This window comes from Phascolarctos cinereus, unplaced genomic scaffold (genome assembly GCF_003287225.1).
Source record: "Phascolarctos cinereus isolate Bilbo 61053 unplaced genomic scaffold, phaCin_HiC Scaffold_1;HRSCAF=81, whole genome shotgun sequence".
In the NCBI taxonomy this organism is placed as follows: Eukaryota; Metazoa; Chordata; class Mammalia; order Diprotodontia; family Phascolarctidae; genus Phascolarctos; species Phascolarctos cinereus.
This window is the reverse complement of record NW_027555514.1, coordinates 260,096,041-260,108,710: the sequence shown is the minus strand read 5'-3', so window position 1 is coordinate 260,108,710 and position 12,670 is coordinate 260,096,041. Positions and strand designations below refer to the sequence as shown.

The 12,670-nt window shown below is 36.0% G+C and overlaps 1 protein-coding gene across 1 annotated transcript in view; it reads left to right on the top strand.

Moving 5' to 3' along the window:
* DCN (decorin) overlaps nucleotides 1–12,670 on the top strand; it is a 54,940-nt gene that overhangs the window by 9,292 nt on the left and 32,978 nt on the right. The window contains exon 2 of the mRNA XM_021006426.2: nucleotides 1,085–1,320. Within this exon, the coding sequence (XP_020862085.1) occupies nucleotides 1,119–1,320 (202 nt within the window). The 5' untranslated portion in view covers nucleotides 1,085–1,118. The remainder of the gene's footprint in view (nucleotides 1–1,084; nucleotides 1,321–12,670) is intronic.

Below are 12,670 nucleotides of genomic sequence, written 5' to 3'. Positions count from 1 at the left end.
GGGTGGCAATGAAGGAAAAGAGCTGTCACTGATTCATCATCTTGTGAGCAGAAGAGGAGTGGTCTTGCCTATCAAGAGATTGGTAAGGACCAGAAAGGAAGCTGGCTTTAAGTAAGGAAGATTGGCCCTGAAGGAACTAAAGACATTGTGACAGGTAGTCCAAAGTTTCAGTTGCCCAGGGTTCAAGCATTTCCCTCTTTATGGGCTTACCTGCTAAATTTATGTACGTTGATGAAGGAATGTGCCCCTGTTTTATGGGAGAACTTTGATAATATTCCTGTTTTGGCATTCAGTTGAATAAATTGTATGATTATTCTTTCTTTGATCTATTGAGCAAATACGGCATTGCTTTTATCTTTTTAGCATGTCTTTTATGTTTGAGTTAGTGGTATCATGGTGACTGATGTTGTGTAAATGGGAAACGTAACAGTAGGGGCTTAGCAGTGGACAAATCCCAACACAAGGACTGTCCTTAGGCCTGACAGATATCCCTCCCTCTGAGAATCCTAGGCCTGCCAGCATAAATGCTAGCGGGCTCAGAGTGTTGTCCAAGGACCAAGAATGAGTATCTAGGCCATAGGGGTCTATGCCATAACCAGACTACTTTTTACTGCCCAAAACGTGTTACTGGTTCTACTGGTGTACATGAAGCCTTTCTTTCAGTCTCTTTTGCCTGGCAGTGGGATTTCTGGGTTAGAAGGTGTGGAAGCTATACGCCTAAACTGGGAACAAACAGTTTTAAATCATATTTCCATTCCCTTTTCCCTCTTTCCTATTGTATGCTATGGAAATGTGCCAATAATTTCTCTGTTTTCTAGAATGTATACCTTTTTTTTTCAAATAGGGTTTCTATTCATTGCATTTGTAGCCACAGTCCATAGTACCATGCTTGTTACATAAAAAGGATTTAATGAATATTCATTGACTGATCTATGAACAAAAATTTAAATGTTCTACAACTAATGCAAAAAGACACTTCTCTTATTTTTTTTTTGACATCTTGTATACACGATGGGATATTGCAGATGAAACTACTCTGTAATGATGTTGCTGTCTTGTTCTAACCCTCTCTTTTGGTCCCTAGGTTCTCTGCTCCTGAAAAATCAATGAAATAAACCATGAAATCTACTATCATCTTCCTCCTTCTTGTACCAGTTTGCTGGGCCAAACCATTTCAAACGGGCTTATTTGACTTTATGCTCGAGGATGAGGCCTCTGGAGTAGGTCCCACCGACCGCATTTTTGAGCTAGAACCACTGGGGCCGGTCTGCCCTTTCCGCTGCCAGTGCCATCTTCGAGTTGTTCAGTGCTCTGATTTGGGTAAGTTCATCTGAGATTCCTCTATTCTAAGTACCTTGTTAGCTTTCAGCTTCACATTATAGAAATTCAACATTAGTCAAATGGATGATGATTAGGAAGAAGCAGCTATGGGACAGAAAGAAGTTGAGTGAGCTCTGGAGTCATAATTTGTTTTCCTGGTTTCATTCATGCCCAACTCTTCATGACCCCATTTGGGGTCTTCTTGGCAAAGATCTTGGAGTGTTTTGCCATTTCCTCCTCCATCTCATTTTACAGATGAAGTAACGGAGGCAAACAGGGTTAAGTGACTTGCCCAGGGTCACACAGCTAAGAAGCATCTGAGACCAGATTTGATCTCATGAAGCGGCATTTTCCTGACTCCAAGCCCGGTGCTGTATGCATTGCATTGTGACAGAAGACCTTGCTTCAAATCTTGATTCCGATGTACACTTGGCCTCATTTTCCTCATTTGTAAGATAAAAGGCTTGACCTCTAAAATTCATCTCAGTTTTCAACAAATTATGACAATAATCATAGCTAGCTGTTAGATAACATTTTAAGGCTTGCAAAGTACCTTACAAATATGAGATGATTCTTTCCTCACAAATCCTATGACCTAGGTTTGAATTCTGGCTTCCTCGTTTGATTCTTATGTTCCTTGGAGCAAATCACTTTTTTCTTGGCCTTCATTTCCTCATTTGTAAAATTAAGACCCTCTAAGATCCATTTCACCTTTAAAGACAAGGTCTTTGGTAATTTGTTACTTGCATGGAGAACATCTAAGTCAGTAGCCATAAATTAAAATTAAAAAAAAAATGCTACTGTGTTCCTTGTCCCAAGCTTTTGATTTAATGGAACAAATATTTCAGGACTTGCTTATCCCAGGAAGTCAGTAGTGAAGAAAAGTCATTAACATAATTTAAATATACATCATAAAATTATAGTAAAACTGTTGAAGTGTCAAAATATGAACCAATATTTGAGGTGCATAATTAATAATATCTAATGTTTCTATAGTGCGTTAATGTTTACAAATCACTTTGCAAATATTATTTCATTTTATCTTCACAACGACCCTATGAGGCAGTTGCTATTTTGCCATTTTATAGATGAAAAAAACTAAGGCTGAGAGAAGTTAAGTCAAGTTAATAGGCATTTTTTTCATGATTAGTTAGTTTCTTAGGGAGTCTGGAAGTTCCTAATTAATTGGGTCCAAGATCATTCTCCTAATCAAAAGCCCCTCCCATTGGAGGCTAGCTATTTTTGCACATTTTTAAGAGCACCAAAAAGAGAATGAGACAGAACAATTTCATTATCGGTTAACACCAGAAGTAGGGGGACCTCTATAGTTGGTGGAGGGCCATGCCCATCAATCATAGCCACTTTGTCAGCATGCTTTTAAGCTATTAACTGTAGGATATTTCGATAAAGACCTTCTACCTGCCACCTCAATGGACCTTTTCATTGTAAATCAAATATCTGGTGTTTTGTTCATGAGTGTCCTAGGAAATAAAGAAATAGTGGATGAAAGGAAAGGTCCCAATGGAATAGTGACAGCGACTCATAGGAGTGAGGAGTGTTGATGCTGTAATCACCACTCCAGGGTTAATGGAATACAATTCTTTATAATGGACAGTCATATGATTTTATCCTATAATCTACAATGATATCACTAATACATAATATCAATATTACTAATACATAAGAGGTTATTTGGTCTTACACAAAAAACTGAGGAAAAAAAGTTGTGACTTTCCCAAGGTGACACTGGTATTTAATGGAAGAACCAAGACCCAAACCCAGGTCATAGCATCATATGTTTAAAGCTGGGATGCCTCTTAAAGACCTGCTAGTCCAAGCCTTTTATTTTACAAATAAGGAAACTGAGGCCCAGAGAGAATAAGTGGCAAAACCAGGATTTGAACTAATGTCCTCTCACTCTCAAGTTCACTGCCTCCAGCTGCTTCTTATATTTGAATCTTTTTGGCCAGTTTTGAGGGTTAATGACTTTTAGAATGACATCTGGCAAGAAATGTTCAGTATTCCAACAGTATTCTCAAATTTTCCTCCAAACTAAGGTCTATTTTCTCCTAAGGCTCAAGTTAAAGGTATAAAGACATCAATTACTTCCCTGTCCCCGCATACTGGCACCAAGAGATCTGGCCAGTCATTTGTGAATTTCGGAAAAAAAAAAACAACTTTTCCCTGAACTGAGTCTGACTGTTTACGTCACAAATATTTTCAAAGCTCAGCGCCTGATAAAAGCATTCTGGGATGGCCTTCCAATTCCACATCATTAAAAAACACCAAGTAATTCACAGGAACACATAATAAAAATGTTGTTCTAGGATGGCACACAATTCAAGGATTTGGGAAAGCCATGGCAGTGTTTATAAAGATGAGTTATTTTCCCACATTTCGTCTGTTCCCTGGAAGTCTGATTAAAAGGGGAAAAAAAGTTCTCAAATTTCTTTTGCTTTGAGGATAAGGAGGGGGACAGTATGATGTTGGGGAAACCTCCTGGTAGAGGGGACACTCCCCTCAGTAGTGAAGACTGTACAATCACCTGCAACACATGGTTGTAGATATTTGCCCCAAGCACAGTGCTTCACGTAAGAGGAATTTAATAAATACTTGTTTATTGATGTGTTAGAGATGGGGCTTGAACCCAAGTCTATGTGCCTCCATTGGCTTTACCATTCTGTTTCTTACTTGTACTTTACAGACTCTTGTGTAGCAAGAAGAGAGTAGAGGCTGAGATGACAGATTCTCTGTGTCTCTGCCCCTGTCTCAGTCTGCCACTCTCTCTCTCTCTCTCTCTGTGTCTGTATCTTTCTCTGTCTGTTTCTCTGTTTCTCTTTCTATTATCTCTATCTCTGTCTCTGTCTCTTTGTCTCTCTCTGTCTCTCTGTCTGTCTATCTCTGTCTGTCTGTCTGTGTCTCTCTCTCTTTCCATAGCTATAGTTATAGATAGCTTTTTTGTTGTTGTTGTTTTAAACCACACCTATGATTTCATCAGAGTAAGGAACTCTGGAAACTCCCTCTCCCACTGCAGAATGACAACTTCTCTTCAACTTAATGTTTTTGATACTTGTCTGGGATATTGAAAGGTTAAGACTTCTTCATAATCACTTTGTATCTAAAATGGGACTCATACTCAACTTTTCTTGACTCTGAAGTAGCTCTCTACCACAGCGTGATCCATTGTCTCAAGTGATGACTAGGTATTCTTAAGAAATGATATTGAATTTATAGAATTAAAGTCTGATTGACAATCTCATCCAAGACCTTGTGTTGACTTTATTAATTCTATAGAGTGGCTATCCAAAAGAATAGTGAATATTAAAATAACTAATCTTATAAACATCAATCATATCACCTGGGTGTTTCATAACAGATATTAAAATTACAAACATAATAAATATAATCACATTTTTTAAAGGATAAGAGAATTTCCCAGCAATTCCCTCACTTTTGGCTGTAAAGACTTTTGACTAGTATGTTCATATATTTCCCAAAAGGAAAGCCATTGATGTAGTACCTTATCTGTACATTCCTAAAGAATCCCTTAAAGTTAACCTCTCTCCAACAGAGAACACTTTTTGAAGAGAAAGGTGTGAAAACTTAAAAATTTAATATATACCACATGGAAAACACAGATCATCTATCTATCTGTCTATCTATCTATCTATCTATCTATCTATCTATCTATCTATCTATCTATCTATCTATCTAGCTGAATATACATATATAATATAATATAAACACAAATATATGCATATATGCACATATACATATATATGCACATATGTCTATCCCTAAATATATCCATAAAAATCTATATATGTATTTTTTCCCTTTTTTGGATTCTAAATTCACTTTTTAAAGCCAAAAATAATGACTTCCAGAAAAGGTACAATGTGAAGGATACTTTTCGAGACTTGGTTCAAAACCTAACTCTGACACTATATATTTGAATTTGAGCAAATTACTTCAGCTCTCTGAGTGTCTGTTTCCTCATCTGTAAATTGAGGGGGTGGCACTCAGTGGCCTCTGAGGTTATTTTAGCTCTTGAGCTATGATCATGTGACTACAAGTTGAGCCGATTGATTGGTTTAAAACTATATTATTGGTGAAAAAATAAATAAAAAAATCAAAATCCACTTTCATCAACTTTAGTCTCCAATAATGAACTGAACTTTAAAATTTATTCCCTCTTTATATGAGAAAGGAAAAAAAAGCAACATTTAAGCTTGTATGTAAGCTAGAGGCAAATACATTCATAGTGTAGTGGATAGGACATTAAAATTGAAACCAGTAGTTGGGTTCAAATCCTGCCTCAGAGACTTACTCATTTAGTTATAATCCTTGGCAAGTCACTTAACTCATCCGTGCCTCAGTTTTCTACACTTCAAAATAAGAAAGAGGTAGATTTAATAGTCTCTACAATTCCTTCCAGATTTAAACCCATTATCCCATGTTGGTGGCTAATGCAACTCTCACTAAGATACAATTATAATAAGAATACAATATAATAATATAATATTGTTAATAATTATAAAATATGTATGTAACAAACAACACACACATTTATAACTATATAATAACTATTATTAATAATAATCTAATAATGATTCCCTCAAGTCTTTGTATAGAGGAAATAAGATAATATTCTTCCTGTAAATAGACTGTGGAGAGGCAATGTGATATAATGGCAAGAATGCCGGTCTCCGAGCCTGGAAGACCGAAGTTCAAGTCTTCTTCTAACACATATTTTCTGTGTGACTCCAGGCAAGTCACTTAACTTCTCAGAGTTCTAATGTTTGACCATAAGTTGAAGAGAAGATTCTGACTCTGCATTAGTAGAGGCATTTTCCTAACTCAGGAGTTTCTTACACTAATGAAATGACAAATCTAGTCCCTATTCTTATCCCTATGAAGATGGCATTATTATTAACTCACTATTACTAGCTTTGAATTATTTGTTTTTAGTACTAAAGATGATTGCTAAGTCCACCTACAATATTCCATATACTGCCCCAGTTTAACCTTTAAATACATCTCTTGCTTGAGGTTAGAAGATCTGTCAGAGATTGATAAGATTTTGAAATCAGCTGACCCATAGGAGGAATGAAATCTGGTCCTTGGCTTGAATTATTGTAGCCAACTCATCTCTTCTTCCTCCAGCCAAAAATGATATTAGTAAAAGACTACTATAGAAAGGGAAGAAAAATACAATAGTAAGCCATGTTTTATAGATCAAAGTTGACATTTTGAAAAAAAAAAAACAATTGAAAGAAAATTACCAAAGGATTCAAATGGAAAAGAGAGATTTGAAAAAGAGACAATTATGAAAAGGGAAGAATAAAACAGAAAGACAAATGGCATAACAGGGTGGTGACCTTATCATAGGCTGAGTTAGGAGGAATCTTAGAAGCCATTCTATCTTCATTTTACTAATGAGGAAACTAAGGTCTCCCCAAATTAAGTGACTTGCCCCAAATTCCACATTTAGTAAGAAGGCAGATCTGGGATTTTAATGCAGTCCAAATTCATCACTCATTCTATATACTACTGTGCCTTGGAGAAAAATCATGGTTTATTGAAATCAGTTCTTTGACATTAAATCATTTAGAGCAATGAGCTTCCAGTTTTCATGATTAGAATATCTGTTCCAAAGGGGGGAAATATAAATACGTAAATGTACATATTAAAAAAAACCTATCTATATGCACCCACATACATTGTGGAACATAAAATCAACTCTGAGAGGATTATATGGATATCTTACTGCTAGAATTACTAGGAGTAAGATGTCCATATGCTATAGTCATGTTGACAGAAGAGTTCCTTATGAAATTCACACAATGAAACTGGAGAATATTATGATCAACAAAATATTGGCTTTTTAATGAACTATATATTAGGTATGTGATGGGGTCCATAACCCTCTCAGAATTGATTTTATGTTCCACAATATGTGTGGGTGCAGATAGATAGATTGTTTTTTTTTAATTTATATTTACATATTGAGTAGTGGGTAAAGGGTCTGATCTCAGGGTCAGGATGACCTGGGTTAAATCTTCATTTCTAATATATTCTGGCTTGTGATGCAGGGCAAGTCACTGAATTTTTCAGTGCTTCCAATTAACTCTCTAAGGCCTGTCTAAATATTAGATAATAAATCTTAGAAAGGCCTAAGAATGGTGGTAGAAAAGTTACCCTCTGAGAGAAGAAAACCTGTAAGTTATAGAGCAGGTTTAAATCTGCATGACTGGAGGGTTTTCCTCACAGGAGAGCTCCATGTATCAATGAATCTCATGTTGAGATTTAAAAAAAAAAAAACAAACCTATTTTTTAATCTAAATTTGTAGGAAGGTTTTGAGACTGGATAGGTCTTCTAACCTCAATGACCTAAACAATTCCCAAAGACTCTAAGTTACAAAAAGCTTTCAAAATTCCATGGATGGAGGGAGTTTCCATTCTGATGAAATTCTAGGTCTGGATTCCACCCTGCCTCCCTTCCTCACCCCAAACAAAACATATCTGAGAAGACTGGGATCATGCTTAGAAAGGCCAGTCTGAGTATTGTGCTGGGGGTTTCTAGATCTAATCTTAAGGAATTCACTTTGGAATGATAACATCTTAAGATGGGCTTTAGAGAAAAGATACCAAAGAACACTGTCAGCCTGGATAAATAAATAAATGGGATTTCCATCAGACATAAGAAATGCCAATTTTTTTTCACTGTGAACAATTAGAGTGGTGTGTTAGCAGGGTATGACATGTTTTCTCCTTTTTATTAAAGTTGTTTTAAATTGTTTTCATGTCTCAGCTCCGTGAAGGCAGGAATGTATTCTGGCTAAACTTTATAATGGCCTCAGTACTTAGCCCAAAGTAAGTGCTTAATAAATAGGAGCTGAATTAAATTCAAGTATTCCAGATGGAATCTTAGAGGTCCTGAATGATAAATGAGATCAAGTTGTGATTCCTCCATATAGCTCTGGGTTTTTAAACTGTCAGGTCAACGTTGGGCATTGGATAGAGAGGAGCCTGGAAACTAAGAAAACCAGGGTTCCAGCCCTCCTCTGACACACAATGGTGGTATAACGCTGGGCAGGTCAATCGAGTTCTCATAGTTCTAGGCAACTCTCTAAGATTCTAAGTATTAGAGACCTGCATTGGCTGAATGTTGTTTCTTAACTGGGTATTTTACATAACCAATGAAATTACAGATCTAGTACAAGATCCTTCTATCTTGTTGAATGAATATAAGAGAATTATTAAAATACAGCTAGAAAGATAAGGAGGCTCTCGATTTTGAGGGGGCCTGACAATACCAAGCAGAGGAGTTGGACCCATAGAGAAGCAACTGGGAACAAAAGAAAATTTTGGAGTAGGGCAATGATGTGATCATATAGTTTCAAAGGAAATATTAAGCATTCTGATAAAGAATATAGGTGGATGGATGGATGGATGAATAAGTAAATGAATGAATAAATGAAAAAGCATTTACTAAGCATTTATCATGTGCCTGGCATTGTGATAGGGCTTTGAATATAAATAATAGCAAGAAAGACAATTTCTGTCCTTCAAGAAATTTATATTTTAATGGGAAAAGACCATGATCAGTGAGTGAACAAACATTTATTAAGCCCTTAAGGGACAGAATCTAAGTGCTGAAGATATGGTGAGCAAGTGATGTAGAGGCCTAATTCTGGGCAAGAAAAAGAAAATAACTCATTTGTCAGGTTGTAGAGTCCCAGGTGGCAAAATCCAGGTTCCAGTGGGGGAGGGTTAAGGTGAATGGTGAAAGCACAGATGGCATGGTTTGGAAATGTTTGGGAAATGACATGGAATCCTGGTTTTGAAGTATAGTCTAAAGGAGAGAAAGAGAAAGAGAGAGAGAGAGAGAGAGAGAGAGAGAGAGAGAGAGAGAGAGTTAGTTAGTTTAGGAGGTGCATGGGGTGGACTACATCATTTCCAAAGAAACTTTCCACTCTAAATCTACATTCCTATGACCCATTAAGAAGCTAATACAGTATTACAGGAAAGTGGAAATGAAAGTCTGTGTTAGGATGATGGCAATGGGAGAAGAAGGGAAGGGAAAGATTATAAAGATGTTGAAGAGCTAAGATTGATAGAAACTGATAAGAGATTGGATATAAACATGAAGGAAATGGAAGAACAGGCTTAAGAGGAAAGGCAAGAAACCCATATTTGAAAATATTGAATTTGAGGTATTACTGATATAGCTAATTAAGGGCTCTTGAAGATAGGTACAAATGCATATCTGGAGTTCAGAGGAGAGATATTGACTAGTGATGGTGTTTGGAGAGTCACTGGACTAGATAACAGTTGAAGCCATGGGAACCAAGGAGACTAGTAAGGGAGAGAGTATAGAGAGGAAAATTAAGAGATCCACGGACAGGAGATGGAGAAGTGGGGGAGGTAGGAAGAACTCCAGAAGAGCGTGTTATCCTTGAAGCCCAAGGAAATGAGGGTATCTAGTAGAAAGGAGTGATCAATAGTGTCAAATGCAGAGGAAAAAGAGAATAAGGACCGGGAAGTGGTTAATGGAGTTGGCAATCTGGAGGTCATTGGTATGAGTGAGTCCTTACCATAGAGTGGTGAGTGAGAAAATAGAAGCATTGGATATAAGTTTCCCCAAAAAATTTAGTAATGAAAGGGAGAAGAGATATGGGATGGCAACTGAATGAGAGAGAAGAGTCAAAGAAAGGCTTTCCTTGCATTGGGGCATGCTGGAACTACCTTCTAGTGCTCTTGGGAGCTGAGTGTCAAATTTTCAATGTGAATGCTTACACCTCAGAAATCTACAAAAAGTTACAAAACAGAGTGTGATTTATTATTTTGTTAATAGTTGAATCTAGACTCTTAAAAGTGATAGATAAAATGATAATAATGCAGAGTGAATTTAAAACTATGCCATGCACACACACATATGTAATATTATATACATATGTGTGTACATATATACATATATTACATATGCATATATATAATTTGCAACGCTGGTTGTTAAACTTTTACCAGCACTCCCTTGGATATGTTGGGACTGGGGAGACCTAAGCACATCTAAGGACAGATAAGAAGAAGCCAATGATGAAGAAAAAAATATATTTGAGAGAGGGATCATAGTATAATACATTTAGAGTCTTAGGGAATTTAGAAGAGGTGAGAAAGAATGAGATCAAGGGAAGAGATGATGTGCTTATACTTAATGAGTATTAAGAATATCACTTCTTCTGTGGCTGTAGGAAAGACAGTTCGATATGTGTTATCAATGAGTTATTTATATTTCATAAATAACAATAATCATAGCTAATATTTCCATAGTGCTTTAATGTTTGCATGTTGCTTTACATTTATTATCTCATTTGATCCTCACAACAACCCTGTGAGAGAGATGCTATTACATCCATTTACAGATGAGGAAACTGAGGTTGAGAAAGGTCCCTCCAAAGATCAACTCAAGCATTACCTCTTATGTATCTTTCATGATTTCTTCAGTTCTTAGTGCCCCTGAATCATGGTAGGCTTTTATAGGCACATGTTTAGTACATGTATATGTATGTATGTATGTGTATATATATATATGCACATACATACACACATGTACATATATAATTAATCTATGTATATATGTATATATATATACACATGTGTATACATATATATATATATATATAAATTAATCTATGCATTTGTAAATAGGCTCTTTCTCTCTTGTATGATGTAAACTCTTTGAGAATCACTACTGTCTCACTTTTGTACCTAGTACAGTGTTTGGCACATAGTAGGTGCTTATAAATATTTGTTAGAATGAGACAGTACAATGGATACCTTAAAGGCCATATTGGAACCTTAGCTCCTTTATGAAGGCTTCTTACAAGGTCACAGATGAAAATTGAGAATAATAAGGGTTTGCAACCTGCACGGGCGGAGGAAGTACTGGAAATATTTTGATTGAGTGATTTGATGAGATAATATTTCCACTTGTAAGTTTAGACTTACTTGTTTAATAAGCGTTTATAGAGGTAGTCTTCCACCAGGTCTTTTTGGAGAAGTTCATGCAGTGAAAAAGGTTTGGAAATCCACCTTTGCTACCTTTTCCAGGTTGAAAGAACCTTAGAGCAACATTGAAAGATTTACAGGTCAACAAAAACAAACAAACAAACAAACAAAATATACCTAACAAGGCACCTGGAGTATGCCAAGGTGCATTAGGTCTGTGGTATGTCAAGCAGCAAGCATTTATTAGGTGCCTACTGTGTATCACATATTTTGCCAGGCATGGGGGATACAGAAATAAAAGACAGCTACTTCCTGCTCAAGAACAGATGAATTTTTCAAATAATTGTAACCTGACTTTCTCACTTTGAATTTTGGAGGAAAAAATAAACAACTCATCTCCATAGTTACTCAGTAATAGAGAGAAAATATAAGAATATACAGACTGAAAATAGAACAAGGCTTTGGACTGATGTGATATATGGAGTGCATTATTTTGAAAAAACTGAAAGGAATTATGGTGCAAGGACTTCTAATTTCCCCAAAATATGTACCCCATATATCAATCCATAGTACTAACTGGACTTTGAATATCCCTACACTTGACCATAAAGACAATTCTTTGATCCCTGAATAATATTTAGGCACGTAACTATGTAAAATCAAAAAGTATCGATATCATAGTCTTAGTTGAAATCCCAGATGCACTTGAAGAAAATAAGATTGGGAACCAAGCCTTGCATAAATCTTGGAGTTTGGAAACATGCCATTGAAAAATGCATGAAATTTTGGGATGACCTGGCCTTTCTCCACCTTGATGTTCACCAGATTTCTTACAGTTGTTAGAAGAACAAAGCTATTTATCATTAGGACAGCTGTGAGGAAAAGCAGTTATTTATTATCCTTCATTTCAGAAAATATTTTTCTGCTGAAACATTTTTTTTTGAAAAAAAAAAAGAATAATTCTTTTTAAAGAAACTAGATGCGTTTTAAAAAAACCTCAGATTCCTTTAGAAACACACACACATATGCATACATATATTATACTCATAGACATAAATATATACATCATACTCGCAGGTGCTGGTACATTTGCATATGTTTAAAAATAAATAATTGTGGAATATTTTGGAAATAGTTTGCCTATCATTCAGCCTCTGACACTTTATAAGTGATTACTTCTGTTTAACCTTTTTTGATTTAGAGGATAACTTAATTAGATTTATGGCTTACCTAATGACATTAGATAAGCTAAAATGGATGAAATACCACAACTGATAAAGTAAGATAGGATTGTGTATTCAGAAATTTGTCAGACATCACATGCCCAAGGTTCAAG